Source organism: Aquarana catesbeiana, linkage group LG04, assembly GCF_042186555.1.
Source record: "Aquarana catesbeiana isolate 2022-GZ linkage group LG04, ASM4218655v1, whole genome shotgun sequence".
NCBI lineage: Eukaryota > Metazoa > Chordata > Amphibia > Anura > Ranidae > Aquarana > Aquarana catesbeiana.
Genome location: NC_133327.1, coordinates 488,036,529 through 488,057,406, shown reverse-complemented (window position 1 = coordinate 488,057,406; position 20,878 = coordinate 488,036,529). Strand labels below are relative to the sequence as shown.

At 41.1% G+C, this 20,878-nt stretch overlaps 1 protein-coding gene across 1 annotated transcript in view; it reads right to left on the bottom strand.

The window, feature by feature from the left end:
- MAP4K3 (mitogen-activated protein kinase kinase kinase kinase 3) overlaps positions 1–20,878 on the bottom strand; it is a 1,235,976-nt gene that overhangs the window by 342,937 nt on the left and 872,161 nt on the right. The window contains exon 22 of the mRNA XM_073628950.1: positions 12,294–12,418. Coding sequence (XP_073485051.1) covers positions 12,294–12,418 — 125 coding nt within the window. The remainder of the gene's footprint in view (positions 1–12,293; positions 12,419–20,878) is intronic.

Below are 20,878 nucleotides of genomic sequence, written 5' to 3'. Positions count from 1 at the left end.
CTCTCCCGCCACCGATAAAAGTGATCTTGTGGCGAATTCCCCGCAGAGACCACTTTTATCTTGAAGCAGACTGCCGGCCGAACAAGAGGATATCGAGGTTACGGCAGCTAGCTGCTGCCATAACAACGATATCCCCCGTCAAAGTCATGACGTATATTGGCGTGCGGTGGCCCGGAAGTGGTTAACAGGTTTACACGTCAACATAGCATTCAAAAGCATTTTATGCAAAATCCAATTTCATGTAATGTACGGCATACCTCTCTATATACAGTATCTCACAAAAGTGATACTTTTATACAATGTGATACTTTTACAATGTAGATACTACTACAAAAGTGATACTTTGCTACAATGTAAAGTAGTGAGTGTACAGCTTGTAAAACAGTGTAAATTTGCTGTCCCCTCAAAATAACGCAACACACAGCCATTGATGTCTAAACCGCTGGCATCAAAAATGAGCATACCCCTAAGTGAAAATGTCCAAATTGGGCCCAATTAGCCATTTTCCCTCCCTGGTGTCATGTGACTCGTTAGTGTTACAAGGTCTCAGGTGTGAATGGGGAGCAGGTGTGTTAACTTTGGTGTTATCGCTCTCACTCTCTCAAACTGGTCACTGGAAGTTCAACATGGCACCTCATGGCAAAGAACTCTGAGGATCTGAAAAAAAGAATGGTTGCGCTACATAAAGATGGCCTAGGCTATAAAAAGATTGCCAAGACACTTAAACTGAGCTGCAGCATGGTGGCCAAGACCATACAGTGGTTTAACAGGACTGGTTCCACTCAGAACAGGCCTCGCCATGGTTGACCAAAGAAGCTGAGTGCACGTACTCAGCGTCATATCCCGAGGTTGTCTTTGGGAAACAGACGTATGAGTGCTGCCAGCCTTGCTGCAGAGGTTGAAGGGGTGGGGGTTCAGCCTGTCAGTGCTCAGACTACAGGCCGCACACTGCATCAAATTGGTCTGCATGGCTATCGTCCCAGAGGGAAGCCTCTTCTATAGATGATGCACAAGAAAGCCCGCAAACCGTTTTCTGAAGACATGCAGACTAAGGACATGGATTACCGGAAACATGTCTTGTGGTCTGATGAGACCAAGATAAACTTATTTGGTTCAGATGGTGTCAAGCGTGTGTGGCAGCAACCAGGAGAGGAATACAAAGACAAGTGTGTCTTGCCTACAGTCAAGCATGGTGGTGGGAGTGTCATGGTCTGGGGCTGCATGAATGCTGCCAGCACTGGGGAACTACAGTTCATTGAGGGAACTATGAATGCCAACATGTACTGCGACATACTGAAGCAGAGCATAACCCCCCTTCCTTCAGAGACTGAGCCAAAGGGCAGTATTTCAACATGATAACGACCCCAAAAACACCTCCAAGACAACCACTGTCTTACTTAAGAAGCTGAGGGTAAAAGTGATGGACTGGCCAAGCATGCCTCCAGACCTAAACCCTATTGAGCATCTCTGGGGCATCCTCAAACGGAAGGTGGAGGAGCGCAAGGTATCTAACATCCACTAGCTCCGTGATGTTGTCATGGAGGAGTGGAAGAGGACTCCAGTGGCAACCCGTGAAGCTCTGGTGAACTCCATGCCGAAGAGGGTTAAGGTAGTGCTGGAAAATAATGGTGGTCACACAAAATATTGTCACTTATGACCCAAGTTTGACATTTTCACTTGGGGTGTACTCACTTTTGTTGCCTGCAATTTAGACATTAATAGCTGTGTGTTGAGTTATTTTGAGGGGACAGCAAATTTACACTGTTATACAAGCTGTACACTCACTACTTTACATTGTAGCAAAGTGTCATTTCTTCTTTCTTCAGTGTTGTCACATGAAAAGATATAAAATATTTACAAAAATGTGAGGGGTGTACTCACTTTTGTGAGATACTGTAAACAGACTAACTTTAGGAATGCATCGCTGTTTTCATACTCCGGCAAGCAATTCCCATATTTCAGTTTTCAAAGATGTAGTTATCCAGGATTTAGAGAAACTTAGGATCAAAGAATTGCAGGAGGATAGGGCTTCATTTACTGGTACGAATAATCTTCCAAAGAGAAAAGGGTGTGGTTAGTCGCCGAGCAAATAAGGGGGGTGCTGTGGTTGTTCTTGACAAGGGTGATTATGTTAGACAAATGTATAGCATTTTGGATGATCTACCTCTAAGTAGAGACCCAATGGTTTTTGAAAGAACTTAGAAATTTTGGTTAACAAATACTTAATAAGAGAGAAAAACAGTTTCTGGTCCCTACAGTACCTATGATTACCATCATGTACTGTCTGCTAAAGATTCATAAAGACCCAGGCCACCTTCCAGGGAGACCCATAATTAGTGGCATTGGATCTTTGAGAGCTAGAATTTGGGGAATATATTGACTTATTTCTTCAGCCCCTTGTCTTAAGTACTTCTTCATACCTTCGAGACACTATGCATGTACTCAATGAACTAGATAATTTTGAGTTTAACGAAGGTATGATTCTTGGGACCGCTGACATTTCTTCCTTATACACCAATATTGCTCATGTGGATGGAATGTCAGCTGTCAATTATTACTTACAACAAGATCAGGATATACCAGTCTTGCAAAGGGAATTTATTCTTGATTTATTGCATTATGCTATGACACATAATTTTTGTTGGTTCGACAGAAAATTTTATTTGCAACAGAAAGGCGGTGCAATGGGGGCTAAGTTTGCCCCCAGTCTAGCCAACCTTTTCATATCAAATTGGGAATGTGAAACAATCTATGGTCGACAATGGGTCCATTTGATTTTCTATAAACGATTCATTGATGACATCCTGTTCATTTGGGATGGAGATTCCAGCTCTCTGGAGTGCTTTATGGAAACATTGAATACCAATGATCGAAATATCCAGTTATCCTTCTCCCTTAGCACTGAGCATATTTTTTCTGGACCTGTCATTAGTGGTCAGGGAAGGATTTATTTATCCTAAAACATTTTTTAAAACAACAGATAGGAATAGTTACATCCCCCTATCCAGCTGTCATCATCCCACCTGGCTACAAAAAATACCAAAAGGGCAGCTCATGAGGATTAGGCGCAATTGTATAACTGACAGCGATTATCATGAACAGGCCCAACTTTTGAAAGACCGTTTCCTCGCAAAAGGCTATCAAGATGATGTCCTACAGAGGACCATACTTGAGGTAGGGGAAATGGACAGGAATATCCTAATGGCTGATAGAGTAGCTAATAAGGATAAGAAATCAAATCAAATTAAGAACATAATGAAAAGGAGGTGGGGCATCTTGAAGACTGACCCAGTTTTGGGTAGATTTCTCCCTGAGAAACCGGAGGTGGGTCTTCAGAAGGGCCCCTAATTTGAGGGATAAGGTAGCCCCCAATATCATTGATCCTCCCAGACAAGTGGCATTTTTCAGGGAATTAAAGGGATTTTATCACTGTAACAAATGTGTTATTTGCAATTTGAGTCATACGAGATTACGCACAATTAATCAATTTTCCTCAAACTGCACCGGAAAATGTTACAATATAGAATCCTTTATCACCTGTGAAACTAGATATGTGGTCTACCTTCTGGAGTACACATGCCACAAACAATATGTGGGCCACACTTCAAGAAGGTTGAGGGATCACCTTAGGGAACATGTATATAAAATTAGAACTGGTTTTAAAAAACATTGCCTTTCATTGCATTTTCGTCAGCGTCAAAATAGAGGTCCTAGGGGGTCTGAAGTTTACAGCTTTTTCAAAATTACATCCCCAATGGAGGGGTAGTAATAAAATACGTGACATTTCTAAAAAGGGAAATATTTTGGTTGTATGAGCTAAAGACTTAGTTCCCCTTTGGCCACAATATTGAATGGGATATCAATTGTTTTTTAGATAACACTTTTTAGCTCATAACCCTTTTCCTCCCCTTCATTTTCTTTTTAGCTTGTTATCACTGCCAAATTTATTATATTTGATTTATTTAGTTTTTTAACTGATTGATAATTATTGAATTTTAGACATGTGTATGTATAAAGGATAATGTATAATATATATATTATTTTACTATATATATGTAGCTTATGAGGAGTGATATGATTCATATGTTAAGATTTATGTTCACTGTTGAGGGTGTGCAGCATTATTAATATACATTATTTTGAATTCCTTTTTGGGATTTGCATTAACATAAAGGAGGCTTTTATTCCTCTTTTTAGTTTTTGTTTTTAAATAATTTTTATGGGCAACAGTGTGTTAACATGATTTTGGGGCTGTCGTTTCCCTTGGTCTACTAAACTATGGCGCTGGACCGGGTATTTCACTTGGTCTATTGGAAAATGGAGCTTGGACCGGATGTGACGTATTGTCCACAGTAAAATGGTGGATTCAGCGGAAGTGACGCATGCAATTTACTCCGACATAGGCTACAGATATAGAGCCACCACTATGAGACACTAGAGGCCCTTTGAAGATGAGCATTGGCTGGAAACATGTTGAGCGTGTCTAACTGTGTGACGTCCCGCCGCCGCTATCCTGGAATATGGCGGCATTCTACATGTGAGTCACCAAATTTTATCCTTGTCTTTTAAACGGTCTATGCCTTATACAGCAGCTGCTTTGTTTGTGATTTTTTTGACAAATAAATTGTTTATATACTACACTATACCATCTATTCATGTACTGGGTTCATGCTGTGGTGTGAGCGGCCTGATGTCCTCTTAACTACCCACTGTGAGACTAGAGAGAGAGGATACTGGAGTCACTATCAACATCCATTGGTTGATGGGCTTGCTGAGCTTTGCAGTGCTTGTTAACATGCTCTGTCTGGTGAGTTTAAATTGCACATGGTGATGGTGGAGTGATACACAGATTAATTGTACTATTATCACGGGTGATTCTCCAGACTATCCCTTCGTGAATTCACTTATTCTACATAGTGCACCATGATGTACTGTTTTATTTTTGGTTGCATATAACAATATAATGAGGAGGCGACTACATCAGCAGAAGATCATTTCGCATTTAATACTGCACAATGCGCTGTTCTCTTAATTGAGATAGCATTGAATCTGGCGAGTGGTAATTTCTCCCATTTTTGGCTCATTTAAGAAAAATTTGCACTCATATGCACTTATATGGACAGATCTGTAGAAGCAGAGGCCTGTCCCCGGGATCAATAGGGAACAGTAAGGACTTAGTCCAATTGACCCTGAGCCCAGTGAAGGTAGAGTAGGAGTTCAATACTTGTAGTGCTCCTTGTAAGGAGGGTCCTGCATCATTCAGAAATAGTAACAGGTCAGCAGCATATATGGCTACCCTCTCCTCCAACCATCCTATGCGAAGGGCCTTAATATGGGGTGAAGTGCGAAGAGCCTCAACAACTGGTTCTATGACAATAGCAAATAAGGTCGGAGAGAGAGGGCAGCCTCGACGAGTACCCCTATGCAGATTGAAGGGAGAGGACAGACCACCCACCAACCTTACTGAGGCAATCGGACCTTTGTAGAGTATCTTGAGCCACCCTGTGAAACATAGGGGGAATCCTATCCTATGGAGGGTCTCCCATAAGAAAGGCCACTCGACTGTGTTGAAGGCCTTTTCCATGTCCAGAGAGGCCACCACCCTGGAGCCATAATTAGAGTATGGTGTGTGTATGTTTGTAAAAAACCTGCAAAGATTTATGTCTGTAGATTTATGGGCCATAAATCTGCTCTGCTCTGGATAAATCACAGAAGGGAGCAATTTCTGCAACCGCAGTGTGAGGCGTTTGGTCAAATATTTAAAATCATTGTTCAGCAGGGCAATTGATCTGTATGAGGCACATACATTTGAATCTTTAGAGAGCTCATAGATCAAAACAATGTGGGCATGGCTCATAGATGGAGGTGATGCTCTGGGCAATGAGAGTATAAGAAAGCCAATATAGGTGCCAATAGCGTTCTGTGTGTTTGATAAAAGTCTATGGGAAGACCATCAGGGCCTGGTGCCTTACCCGACGGAAAAAAACAGATGGTTTTAGCCACCTCAACTGTCGTTAAAGGGAGAACTCAGTGCGGAACGTTCGGCAACTGTGAGCCAACCAAAAGCCACCTGATCTAGCATGGGAGCCAGGAAGTGAGGACAAAAATCTGTGGGTAGTGTGGAAGTATAGAGGACATCATAAGAACTACAAAATGCATCCAAGATATCCTCCTGAGTGGAGGCTATACTGCCGGTAAGGAGTTGTATTTTGGATATAATGGTAATGGGATGGTCGTGTTGCACTAGTAGAACCAATAAGTGACAGTTTTTATCACCCTGTTAAAAAGAACGTTTGCTTGAAGTGATATTGAGCAAGGCGAGTGAGCTTGGCCATATGTAGATTAAGTGCTCTCTGAGAATGTATGAAATTCGTGTCACTAGGATCGGAATCATATGCCTCGGAGCGGTCCACCACTGATTCCTTTAAGGTGCGGGTGGTGGAGTTTAAAGTGTTACTAAACTTAAAAACCTTTTTTTACTTTAATGCATTAAGGTAAAAAACATTTTCAATTTCCCTCTGCCCCCCTTCCCCTGTATGAAGAGTAAGAGAGGGGAGAATTGATCAGCACTGTGCACGGCTGCATCTAATCTCCCCTTAATTCAACTTCACACAGCACTCGAGAAGCAGCAGGAGCCACTGGCTCTTGCTGCTGTCAATCGAATGCAGTGAAGAGGAAATGGGGGCGGGCCTAAGTCCAGCTGTATAAGTGTATGGAGCACGGCTCTATAGATACACAGGTCGGGAGTCTGCAGACGTTTTCTCCATACCAAGCGGCCGGCTATGGTTGTCCTAAAAAGAAGAGGAGGAGCCAAGATTGCCGCCAGGGACCCAAGAAGAAGAGGATCGGGCCACTCTCTGCAATACCACTGCACAGAGCATGTAAGTATAACATGTTTGTTATTTTAATATAAAAAAAAAAAAACTTTAGTAACACTTTAAGCCTGATTTAACAGCAGTAATAGAGGAAATATCCTGACTCCTAGTGTAGACTTTGAATGCATCCCGTGTGACAGCAGGAGAGGATGACCCCCCATTGATATCCCAATATTTGGTTAAATGAGGTAGTATGCTGTCAATTCAGGATAAGACACCCAATGAGGGGCTAAAAGCCATAAGGTAGCATTTCGTGAGGCAGGGGTACAGAGGACTAATTGCAGGGGACTGTGGTCCAATAAGCAACTAGGCAGGTAGTAGACTTCCAGAACATCAGCCAGTAGGCTGGAGTTCACAAAGACGAGATCTATGTGGGAGGTGGTTTTGTGGGAAGCGGAAAAACAGGAGTAAGATCTATGAAGGGTGCTTCCATCTCCAATTCTCTGTTAATCCCTGACCCTGCACCCAAGCACAGAGGTCTCCAGAGAACTGGTTGAGAGTGACGGGCCTGTCTAAATCTGGAGAAAGGATGACGTTGAAGTCTCCCATAATTAGTAATTTAGTGTGGCAATAGGGGGTAATCCTCTCCAATATAGTATGTAGCACTGCAAGAGAAAGGGGGGGGGGATGTACACATTTATAATTATGTATTTTTGACTCCAAAAGGTAAGTACCACTATCGTATATTTGCCTTGGGGGTCACTATGGATCAAGTCAACCACACATGGCAGGATTTTGTTAGTATGGAGACCCCTCTAGCAAATGTGAAATATGTGACATGGTATGCTTTTTATACCCACGTTCTAAAAGCTTGCTGTCCATAAGATAACAAGAAAAACACATATTTTCAATTGTTCCCAGGCACAACTGCGTATATCCTGCCCTCGTCAGTTCCTCCATAATGACAACTAAAATAACAACTACTTAGGGCCAAAGGCCGAGTTGGTACCCAGTCTCGAGAAACGTGGCGGTGAAAGTTTCAGAAGTGCCACGTTACCAGTGATATGTAGCAGTATAAATTCTGTCCAAAATTTTTGAAGAGAAATGAAAAATTTGCTAAATTTTATAACAAAGGAATTTTCGGTCTTTTTTTTATAGCACAAAAAATTAAAAAACCCAGTGGTGATTAAATACCACAAAAAGAAAGCTCTATTTGTGTGAAAAAAAGGACACACATTTCATATGGGTATAGTGTTTAGTGTTGCATGACTGAGTGACTGATTGTCATTCAAAGTGTAAGAGCACTGAAAGCTGAAAGTTGGTCTGGGCAGGAAGGGGGTATAAGAGGCCACTAGGCAAGTGGTTAACCACATGCTGACCAGCGCGCAACGATATACGTCGGCACAATGACACGGCTGGGCAAATGGGAGTACAGGTACGTCCCCTTTAAATCACTGCATTGTGGGCGCGCGCGCCGCCGCGTACTCCGTGACCGTGCCCGCAGGTCCCGTGGACTCGTTGTTCGCCGGGGGCCCGCGATTGTGTCACGGAGCGGCAGAACGGGGAGTTGCAGTCTCGCTAAAAATCGCAGATCGACGCCATTACCAGTAAAAACATAAAAAAAAATAAAAGTCCATAAATATAACCTCTATTTTGTAGACGCTATAACTTTTGCGCAAAACTAATCAATATATGCTTATTGCGATTTATTATTTTTTTTACCAAAAATATGTATGAAGCAGAATACCTAAACTGATACTTTTTTTTTTTATATATATTTTTTTGGATATGCATAAAGCAGAAAGTAAAAAATAGTTTGTTTGTTTTTTCAAAATTGTCGGTCTTTTTTTGTTTATAGCGCAAAAAATAAAAACTGCAGTGGTGTTCAAATACCACCAAAAGAAATCTCTATTTGTGGGAAAAAAGGACATCAATTTTGTTTGGGTACAACGTCGCACGACCGTGCAATTGTCAGTTAAAGCGACGCAGTGCCGTATTGAAAAAAGTGCTCGTCAGGAAGGGGGTAAATCCTTCAGGGGCTGAATTGGTTAAAGGTGTTGTAAACCCTCGTGTTTTTTCACCTTAATGCATCCTATGCATTAAGGTGAAAAAACTTCCGATGCTGACTGGCCCCCTAGCCCCACTGTTTTACTCACCTGAGCCCTGTAATTCCCACAGAGGAGATGCCCTCTTCCTCCCGAGATTCGCGGCTCTTGATTGGATAGCAGTGCAGCCTTTCGCTCCCACTGCTGTCAATCAAATACAATGACGTGGGTGCTGGGGGCCGAGTCCTACATACTACATCTATGGACGCAGATGCTGGACCTCGGGGGGGGGGGGGAGGGGGGGGCGTGCGCGCAAGGTAGCCCCCTGGTAGAGCGCTTCTCCTAGGGGGTTATACGATGTGGGGAGGAACTTGGGTTAGGAAGAAAAGCAAGTTGTCTACATATCCTGCTAGTTTATACTCTCCCAGATTAGTTGCATATCCTCTAATGTTGGGATTTGCTCTAATCCGGCACATTTGTGGCTCAAGGGTCAAAATAAAGAGGAGTCTGATAGTGGTCCAGCGGATTAATGATTTTGATATTTACTGAGGGGTGGGAATATATGGCATAATAGGAACATTTGTCCAAAGCCTGTATACTGGCCTTCATACTGCCTTCCACCCGGTTAAAGGCTTTTTCAGCTTCCGTTGCTAGAAAAAGTGTTGGAATCCCCTTACAGTATGCCCAACGTATGATATTTAAGGCCTGGGTAGTACTGTGCATATTTCTGTGAGACAAAGCCTGCTTGGTCCCAATGGACAATTTTATGTATAAAAGGGAGTCTAGTGGCTAATATTTTAGTGGAATGTTTGAGATCTACGTTCAGTAGAGAAATAGGATGAAAATTAGCACATTGTGCATGGTCTTTTCCTTCGTTTGGCACCCCAAAAGATGTTAGCCGGAACTGCTCTCTCTCACAGATATCATTAAAGCCTTTTACAAAAGGGGGGCTAGGCTAGAACTCGTGTAGTGACCTGGGGCTTTGTGGGGTTCTAGAGTTGTCAACCATTCTTTTGTAGCGATTGCTGACTCCAAAGGATTACAGTGCTCTACTGGGAGGCCTGATGAAGAGAGGTTTTGGTTAATAATATTCAATTTTTCTAAGTGTGCCGAGGGCTGCAGGGGAGGGGAGGATTTGTAGGAATCCCTGGAAAAATGAGCAGGTTTTTTTTTTTAAATTGTTCACCCAGCCAAAAGCTTGCATGCAGCAGCTGAATTGTCCTGTGGACATTTTCTGACATCTGACCAGGAAATGAGTCCTTCAGAAGAAGGTCATCTAGCTAGCCCATAACTTGAATGCCCTGGGCTAGCAGAAGTACTATGACCTTTGTGAACACTCTGTGAGCAGAGGATAGACCGACAAACTGATAGTGATTTTCGGGAGGAAGGTGGAGTGTGTGCAGCTTGTTACTGCTGCTGTATCAAGACAGACCTGTGTCTGGAAAGCTATCTGCCCTGTGTGAGACTACATCCCTGGAGCCAACCACAGAGATAACATCTACAGGAAGGAGAAATACCCCAGACCTCTGGATGAGACTGGTGGAGCAACCGTGGTGGGCCTAAAGATAAGCGCATTACCCCCGTGGGGGTGAGGGGATCTGGTGAGTGGGGACACCTGAGGGGGAGCACAAAGTCACAAGTGGAATTTTTTGAACACTCACAGTCACCGTTTTTATGTCAACTATTATGAATGGAGATTTAATCTACCTGATGGACTATTAGCTGCACACAGGTGCAGCAAGACCTGTTGGAACACTCACATTCACTAATTTGGGGTGTTAACCCCGAGGGGGGGTTCTACATATAATTATGGACTATCACTAAGTTTTTATGCACTCATAAAAATATTTGTTTATATATATTTTTTATTGCATATGTTCTCACTGCATATATATATTTTTTCCATATGGTTTATAATTGAGGTTATGTGCTTTATTAAGGTCTATACAAGTGTGTAATATATAGGATTGGTAATTTGGAGCTAGCAATCTAGCATACGCTTAGAGACTTGCACATTAAGGTATATTTACTAGTAGGAAACACTCACTATTAAAGATGAGTCATGTTTCTGGCAGGATCATCTCGCTAAGTGAATAACAGCCTATTTACTAGTCACGTACTCACAGCTCACTGAGCATTAATATAAAAAAGTTTTATTTTTCTCACCATTAAGGTTAGTCATACCACCACCTGGCACCCTTACCCAAACTAGGAAGCGCCACTATCCCCCCTCCTTCATATTATTTGATAGTGATTTTCTGCCACTGAGAAGTGCAGAAAAATTTTGATGAGGTGGGTGAACGCCAACATTCAGATAGGCATCTTGGATTTCCAATCATACCAGGTATTCCCCTTGTCTCAGAGAAGCATTTACTGACCTTGTAGATTCCATGAGGCATTTTGGAGTTTGAAGGAATCTGTTGAGGGACTTTAGGTCCAAAATTGGGTAAATATCCCTGTTAGGGTTCGATATCATGAACAGGTTTGAGTTGAAACCTTTGAACCTGTCTTGTAGAGGTACTTGCACAACGACTCCCTGAGACAAGAAGTGTTTCAGGGCCTTTTGCAAATCTAAGTGTACTTGGGCAGTTTTTGGTTAATTTGGTGAAAATAAAGAAGACAAAGCAGTGTTTAGGACAGAGATAGCAGGATCAACTTTGAAAACTATTTTCAGCAAAGATTTTGAGGAAAGTGAAAATTCTTTCAGGAGTGACCCAATGGTCATCGACTGCACAATCTGTTCATGAATAGGTAATGTTTTGTATGATTTTGTAGATCCCTTTGCACCCAAAATTTTTAAATGTTTGCACTGTGAAGTGAATACATTTCCCAACATAGCCCAGTTTTTACAGTAACAGTTAGCGATACAGGGTGACTCTGTCTTACCTGTCCATGATGCTTAAATGTATATAGAATCCAGGCTTTGCCCATCACAATGGGCCTTCCCCCAGAGGGGTCTTCAGGGACTGGTTTCCATAGCGATGAACCATGGCCCTGGACCTGTATAGCATCCTGTGGCTGACTCAACGCATTGCACCAAGTGCACCCATGCAGGATCCAATGCCTGCAGCAACATTACAGGCCTTTCCCACAGTATGGGACCTGGGTGATACATTGCTCCTGTGTAGTCATTAGAAGACAGTGAAGTGCTGATTGAAGAATTTAAAGAAAATAATAGGAGAAAATAATAAACTAGCAAATCTGATTTCTCTACAAAGCAGTCCTACACCTTCAGACACTAGCAAAAAATTGATAATTCACAAAGTGGGGTAGGGTTACAGGGGAAGGGTGTGTACTCAAGCTTGCCTGTGTACTCAAAAACAATCATCTGACGGTACACATCTATAACCCATAGTGTATGAATAATGTATGTTACCTGTGTCCTGTATTGTACAAGTAAGATAAATAATTTCAATAGAAAACGCACACTTACCGGCAAATCTTTCTTCTCTTTCCGTGTAGGCACACTCAATGACTTAGAAGTCCGATTATCAACTTGCAGAGAAAGTAGCAAATTTTCCCGATCCCCATGGACTTGGATTGAGCCCACTCCATTACCTGTGGAAAAGCAGAAATGAGTAGAAATTTCAGTGTGAAAGTTCAATGCAGATCCTGATATTACCAAACAATAGAGCTCAGCAAAATTCTCTTTTTTTAATTTTATTTATATAGTGCCAACAGTTTGCCCGGCACTTTAAAAAATAAGGGAGACAGTAGGGTCAATACAGGAGAGTGAGTCAGGTGCTGCTCCTGAGAGCTTACAATCTAAAGGACACTTAACTGCAGAAGTATTGTATTGTAGGACCATCATTTAGATTAACCACTTCAATACGAGACACTTTTGCACCTTCCTGCCCAGGCCAATTTTCAGCTTTCAGGGCTGTCGCACTTTGAATGACAACTGCACGGTCATGCTACACTGTACCCAAATTTTTTTTATCATTTTGTTCCCACAAATAGAGCTTTCTTTTGGTGGTATTTGATCACTGCTGGGGTTTTTAATTTTTGCGCAACAAATAAAAAAAGAACAAAAATTTTGAAAAAAAAAGTTTTTCTTTGTTTCTGTTATAAAATTATATAAATAAGCAAGTCTTCTCCAAGGCGGCACTCATGAGGTAGCAATGATGATGGGCACTAATATGCAGCACTTATGGGCACTGGTATGCAGGACTGATGGGCATTGATAGACGGCAATGATGGGCACTGAAGGCTGCACTGATGGGTACTTATGGGTGGCAATGATGGGCATCACCAATAAGGAGGCACTGGCAGGCATTAGTGATGGGCACTGATGGCACCATTTGTGGGCATTGATTGGCATTGATTTTGTCAAAGAATGGCATCCCTGGTGGCCATGGGTGGCCATCAGTGGTAGTAATCCCTGGTGGTCCTGGGGGGGCATCCGCGCGGGGAGGGGGGGGCTGCACTGATAATCAATCAGCGCAGACCCCCCCGACAGGAGAGCAGCCGTTTGGCTCTCCACTACTCGCGTCTGTCAGACAATACACGGCTATTCCTGTTTACACTGTGATCAGCTGTGATTGGACAATTGGACATGGTTGATCACGTGGTAAAGAGCCTCCGTCAGAGGCTCTTTACCAAGATCGGTGATGCAGTGGGTCAGACTGACATGCTGCACCACCGATCGCAGCGCTGCGTGCCCTCACAGGCACGCACCGGCTGTTATCCTGAAAGATGTCATATGATGTTCAGTCAGGATAACGGAACCGACAATTAAGGATGTGTTCTTGGCAGTACAGAACTGTAATTATACTTTGACTTCCTTATCTGCTCAGTTTAATCACCTTGGGGTGGATGTGATCATTATGCGACAGGATATGCATAAAGTGCGTGAGTGAACATCTGCGGTAGAGGGACGGGTTGCCACTATGGAGGATGAGATGGGTCTTATTCAGAGAGATTTCAAGGAAATGGGATTGCAGTCTGGTCGCTATGCAAATCGTATAGATGATCTAGAGAATAGACTAGGAAGGGACAATGTGCAAATCCTTGGTATACCCGAACGCCTGGAAGGGGGGAAGCCCACTGAATTTTTTTAACAATGGTTGTTGGAAGTATTTGATAAACAAAACGTTACTCCTTTTTTTGCCATGGAGAGAGCATACCATATCCCTGCTAGACCTCCACCTCCAGGCAAATATCCTAGGCAGTTTATTCTAAAAATGCTCCACTACAGGGACAGAGACAAAATTCTATCATTGGCCCGTATTAAGGGCAATATTGAATATTAATGGATCAAAGATTTCTTTTTTTCCAGGATTATTCCGCTGAGGTTCAAAAGCAAAGAGCCCAATTTATAAATGTTAAAAGGCCCCTCCGTGATATCCAAGTTCAATATGCTATGCTTTATCCTGCCAAACTAAGGATCATAGCTAGGGGTGAAACTTTCTTTTTTGATAATCCTAAGGCGGCAGCATCATGGCTTGATAATAATAAGCAACATTTGTCATCACATATCAGCAGCACTAATGTTATACAAGAAAATGGAAATGGAACAGTTTAAAAAAGAAGGAAAGAAAAGGAATAATCATTTAAGATGCGATTTAAAATGCGACTTAAGATGCGATAAAGAAGCGATAATGAGGCGATTAGGAAATGTGTTTCTTTTTCCTTTTTTTTTTTCTTCTCCCCTCCTTCCTCTCCTTTCCTTTTTCTCTCTCCCCATTTTTTTCCCTATTTTCTTCTTTATAATTCGCTATAGGCGGGTTTCTTTGGTTTGCACGGATGCTAACTGTACAAGCTGGTTACAGCTATAAACAGGTAGAAACAACATAAAACTCCTGCACTGGTGGGCTATATGCCCAGGCTCAAGCCTGGATGGATTTTTTTTCCTTCTCCTGTTTTTACATCTTCCTGCGGGAATGTGTTTTGCATCCAGAAGTCTGGATGCGTGTGGGTGTCTTTTTTTTGGGGCGACTATCTATATGATGCTGTTTTACCCGATTCTGATATGGCATGATATATATCTGAAATACTATCGGATTGGTGGGTTGGTCATGACTTGCTCTTTTCTTCATCATGTGGAGGAATATTAAGGTGGTACAATGATTTGGGGTATCTAAAGGAGGGGATGATATTCTTTTTTTACCGCCTTTTGAGGATCATTGGTTTAATATTTGCAGTTGACCATATATATAAAGCTAATAATGGCTACTGAGATTGTAATATGGTCATGGAATGTTAGAGGGATTAGGAACCCTATTAAGAAACGTGCTATGTTTAATAAATTGTCTGAGTATGAACCTCTGATTGTTTGCCTGCAGGAAACACACTTAACTAAGGATACTGTTAGCTTATTACAGAATAAAAGGTACCCTATCCAATATCATTCTGTATACTCAGCATATGCAAGAGGAGCAAGTATATTAATTTCTTCAAAGCTTCAGTTTTCCTGCAGGCAAGTAATGCTAGATTCACAGGGCAGGTCTGTCTTGTTGGTATGTACATTATTCTCTACGCAATGTATTTTGGGGTCTATCTATATCCCTCCACCATATAATAGTGAAGTAATGCAACAGATAGGTATGTTAATGGAAGATAACCCAGGGATCCCCTTGCCGATTTTAGGGGATTTTAATAATGTATGTAATCCCAGCATGGATAGATACTCAGTAGGCCCTAATGTAGATACTACTTTTCATAGTTATATTCAGGAACTGGGACTACAGGATATATGGCATCTTAAGAACCCATTTTCTAAGGAATATTCCTGTTGTTCTAGCACCTACCAGACCTTATCAAGAATAGATATGTCCCTGGGTTCAAATTCAGTTCTTTCCTGGGTCTCTAATATTCAATACTTAACTAGAGGTTTATCAGATCATTCACCTATAGTAGTAACACTAAATAAAATAAAGCCCAGAATTAGGACTAGCTGGCGGGTTCCTGCTTTTTGGTTTAAAGTTTTGCCTCAGGGGGACTCAATGAGTTGGGCCTTACTCAAATTTTTCAATATAAATAATAACTCCGCTTTACCTCAGGTGGTATGGGATACCATAAAAGCTTTTTAAGGGGAACTCTGCTTAAAGGCATAAGTGTTGATAAAAAAAACAAGTCGGGAATCCCTGTTAGCAGCCGATGCGCAGCAGAAAGAAGCTCAGTATATTAAGGATCCTACCACCTCTACTAGAGGGGTCTGGAGGGATGCACAATTATTATATAGACAGGCAACGATGAACAAAACTGCGCGATCTGGCTTTTTGTCCAGATGACACAGTTTTGAGGAGAGGGAAAGATCAGGTAGAATGCTATCCGTGATAGCAAAGTCTCAAGAAAATACTAAATTCATTTCCGCTATTCGTACAGCAGGGGGAGATATTTCTTACAAACAGAATGAAATACTGCAATCTTTTGTTACTTATTATAGTAATTTATCTCAAAATAAAGTTAAATACTCTAAACCAAGTCTTAAGGAATTTTTAGACCCTCTAAAACTCCCCTCTCTCTCCGTAACTTATAGACAGGAACTTAATACCCCATTGACATTAGAGGAACTTGTCAAGGCAGTGGCAGAATCCCCAAACGATAAGGCCCCGGGTACTGATGGTTTACCATCAGAAGTATACAAACAAGGTGAGGCCTTGCTTCCGGAACGGTGGAAGGTTCTTAACCAGGTCTTAGAATAATTTAAGCTTCCAGATTCTATGAGGGATGCCTGTATCATTGTGCTACCAAAACCTGGAAAGGATCCTTTGGCTCCAGAATCTTACCGCCCTTTATCATTACTGAACTCGAACGCTAAGATTCTGGCCAGGGTCCTGGCAACAAGACTAAGCAGATATATGCAGAGCTTGATTCACCAAGATCAGTGTGGTTTTATCCCTACAAGATCTACAGCTATTAATTTAAGGAGATTTTTTTTGAATATGCAATTACCATCTGATAACCCTGGGAGGAGAGCAATTCTGTCACTCAACGCTGCAAAAGCTTTCGACAGCGTCGAGTGGACTTATCTGTAGGAGGTGATGGGTTAGTTTGGCCTTGGGGATAATTTTATACGGTGGGTTAGGCTGTTGTACTCTGCCCAGAGGGCCTGTATGCAAATAAATGGGGTGGTTTCAGAATTTCTTTCTTTATATAGAGGTACTAGACAATGGTGCCCCCTGTCCCCTCTGTTATTTGCATTGGCCCTGGAACCACTGGCTGAAGCCATTCGACAATCAGAATCTATTTGTGGATTTTGTAGAGGATTGAGGAATGAAAAAATCTCATATGCAGATGACGCTCTGCTGTTTCTTGGGGATACGGATAACTCTTTAAGTTCTTTAACGTCACTTATACAAAAGTTTGGCTCGTTCTCTGGTTATGTTATTAATTGGGATAAATCTGTTATACTTCCTTTAGATAATCCTAGTTTGCTTAATACTAAAAGAGGCTCCGCAAGTTAAAACTGTATCTTTGTTTAAATATTTGGGAATAAAGATACATTCAAGGGTAGAAGACTATGTGATAGATAACTTATCTCCTATTCTCACTAAATTCCATCTTAAGAGCAGTGCGTGGACCAAATTGCCGTTATCGGTGGTGGGCCGAGCAAACCTTATAAAAATGATCTGGGCCCCTCAATTATTATACGTTCTTCACAGCCTCCCAAATTCAGCATTTTGCTGGTTGGGGTGATGTAAATTGGGAGGATCCCATACAGGCTCTATTGCTGGATAAGAGTTCTAGTTACAATCTTCTGGCTCAGCTGGAATCTGGAGCCTTGGCAGATACCTGTAAAGGTCCAACACTGTCACTTATGTATAGAGTCTGGAAGGAAATGAGTATAATGAAATATGAAGGGGCCTCTGAGTATTCTCCACTTTGGGGGACTAGGCATTTTAAAGAACTAGGTAAATTGGAGGGGTTTGAACTCTGGCGTTCTGAAGGGCTTCAATATATAGCTCAGCTTTACTCACATAATGTTCTATGTTCCTTTCAGGATTTGCAAGAATCTTTTGAACTGCCTCATAGTAATTTTTTTAAATACTTACAATTATGGCATGCGGTACAATGTCAGTTTAAGGGTGGAAAAACCAATGCCACTCTTAACCTCATTAGCAGTGAGAAAAAAAGGCATCATTTCATCACTATATGGCCAACTCCAGAGGCCATATCGAGATAATATCGCCATATCGAGATAATGGTGTCAGCCCGGGTAGAAGAGGGTGGGAGTTAGACCTAAGGGCTATTTCATATAATACCTAGCAAACAATTTTAGGAAGGGTACCTTTTAGTCTCATTATCACCGGCGCAATGTTTGATGAAATTATTTATAATATACAGAGTATATAGAACACGGAAAAGTTATTTAAGTCGGGAAGGCGTGATTCCCCAAATTGTCCAAGATGCCAAAAATACCCCGCTGATTTAATAAATATGATGTGGAAATGTCCTAAAATGGCTAGTTACTGGCGAGAGGTGGCGTTTACAATTAATGAGACTTTTAACACACATCAATTTGGATCCTAAGACGCGCTTACTAGGCTATTTCGATGAAGAGTTTTTGCCCATTGAGATATTGATATCAGTAAGTAAATTATTGTTTATAGCATGAAAGACAATTGCCCTAAAGTGGATATCTCCGAGTGTACCCTCATTTGAGAAATGGAACCTTCAAGTAAATGACAACCTTCTGAAGGAACAACACATCTATTGTAATAGGGGAATACCTAATAATTTAACTAAACTGTGGAAACCATGGATATTGCCCCCACGATTGGCCCCATCTTCATTGCCTCTTTTTGTTCCCTTGTAGGGAGGTCAAAGATAGCCTGTGATAATAAGTAGGGTATCAGAAGAAAAATGGGGATGAAGGGCCATAGCAGCGGGCACAAAGGAAGGTACTGTAAAAACCCACCAGCAGTGGTAATTTCTTTTATAGACATAGATATACAGCTTAGTATATTAGCCAAGGATCGGATTAGTCGCTCAATTTATTTGCACTTTTTTCCCTTTCTTTTTGTGGTTTTTTTAGTGTGTTGGTTAGTTTTTGCATCTTTGTGTATATGCAGTTAATATTTGTATATGTGTATATGCTAATTATGTTGTATAGATGATATAGGCAAAAAAAAAAAAGAAAATTTTCAGAACTTGCCTTGGACTGAGCATATATATGTTTTTAGAAATTATGTATTCGTTTAATAAGGAGATAAGTATTAGTTTTTCCAACAAGAATGTAATTTGGTCTGTAAATGATGAAATTCTATAATAAAGAAATATAATGGAAAAAAAATTTACTCGATGCAACCTCATCTTTTATATCTTAACCAAAAAAATGGGTATTTATATGGCATGGTTTTGCACTAAAGTTCATTTTATTATATTTTTTTTAGAAAAATTTGCGTTTAATAATAATGTGCAACTATCACCTTTTTATTCTACTGGGCCTCTGCTTTTAGAAAATATATAATGTTCTGGGGGTTTATGTAATTTTATTGCCAAAAATTTGGATTTTTACATGTATGCGACAAAGAAAAAAAAATGCTCTGGAGCCGAACTGGCTATATTTTGTATTTTTTTAACCAGACAGAATCTTAATTTATAGAGTATATTGTGTTTGTGTGCCCAGAGGAAAAAGTGTCCTTTTTATGCGCAGTAGGCCCTTTGCTTCCAGGAAAATATATTGTTTAGGGGATTTTATTACAATTTCAAGTGAATAATGTGCATTTTTAACATGTGTAAAAAAATTGAAAAATTGGTCTCTCAGCGAAAGTATTAACCTCCCTGGCGGTATGATTATTTCAGATTTTAGGTGCTGAAAGCAGTACCATTATTTTGCATGGAAATTTGTCGTTTTATATTATAGGCTTGTAATTCTTAGGAATAACTCACTGAAATCTGTCCAAACAAGAGTCTAGTAGACATCCTGGGTATGATAAAGTTTGAAATGCAAAATCATAAATTATAATATAATAACTATAAATAACAAGTAATAATACTTTTTATTCAACAAATTTTAGTAAATAATATAATCAAAAACACTGACATTTTTTTTGGACAAACAAGAGTGCAATATTTGTAGTCATATTGCTTTAGTAAACGTCCCGGGTATGGAAAATTTTAAAACATGGTACAGCACAAAGTCCGACAATACAATCAGGACAATAGAACTGGGTTTCTTTTCTGATTTTCCTTCCAGTGTCGTCACGCTTAGAGCAGCAAACCACACACATCCTTGTGGGTGCTGCCTTCTTTTCTGTTGGTGGGATGTGGTCCATAAAGTGACAACCTGTCAGGCGTTCCGGGTTCACAACGCCAGCAGCATGACGTCCAGATCTATTTACAGTGGTTGGTGTTTGGTGCTTGAGCAATATAAGTTTGGCAACTTTCCAAACAAAGTCTGCATGAACCACAGGCCTGTCACTTTTTTTTTTTTTTTTTAGAAGAATGAACGCATTCCATAGGCACTGTTCAAGAAGATGCCTGAAGATTTTTTTTTAATATTTTTTTTGTTGCTTTCTCATAGCAGGATAAAAATTCATGGCCTGGACAGCTCTGTCAACACCTCCCATGGTGTTGTAGTCCATCACGACTTGTGGTTTCATTACGTCTTTTCCACCTTTTGTACGTACCATGACAGTAGAGGTGTTGTGAATGGTACTCATTAGGCACACATCTTTTTTGTCGCGCCATCTCAGTGCCATCATTTTGCCTTTCTGCCAGGCAACTATTTCTCCTGCCTTGAGCTTTTTATTGCCAAAGGTTGGCGGCATGTCACGCCGGTAAAAATTATCTGTGGTTACACAGTAGCCCTGATTCAGCAATGGCTCAATCAAAGTAAGAACGGAAGCGGTTGCCATTCCATAATTACTGAATCTTTCATTGAATTTGGTCCCTTTCCCGGTGAAAAGGATCGAATTCCATATGTAACCAGTGCTGGCTTCACAGAGCATGAATGATTTTATGCCAAATCGTGCTCTCTTAGATGCGATGTACTGTATCCAGCTAAGTCTTCCTTTGTAGGCCATTAGACTTTCGTCGATACTGGCGTCTCTATCTTGTACATAGGTCTTC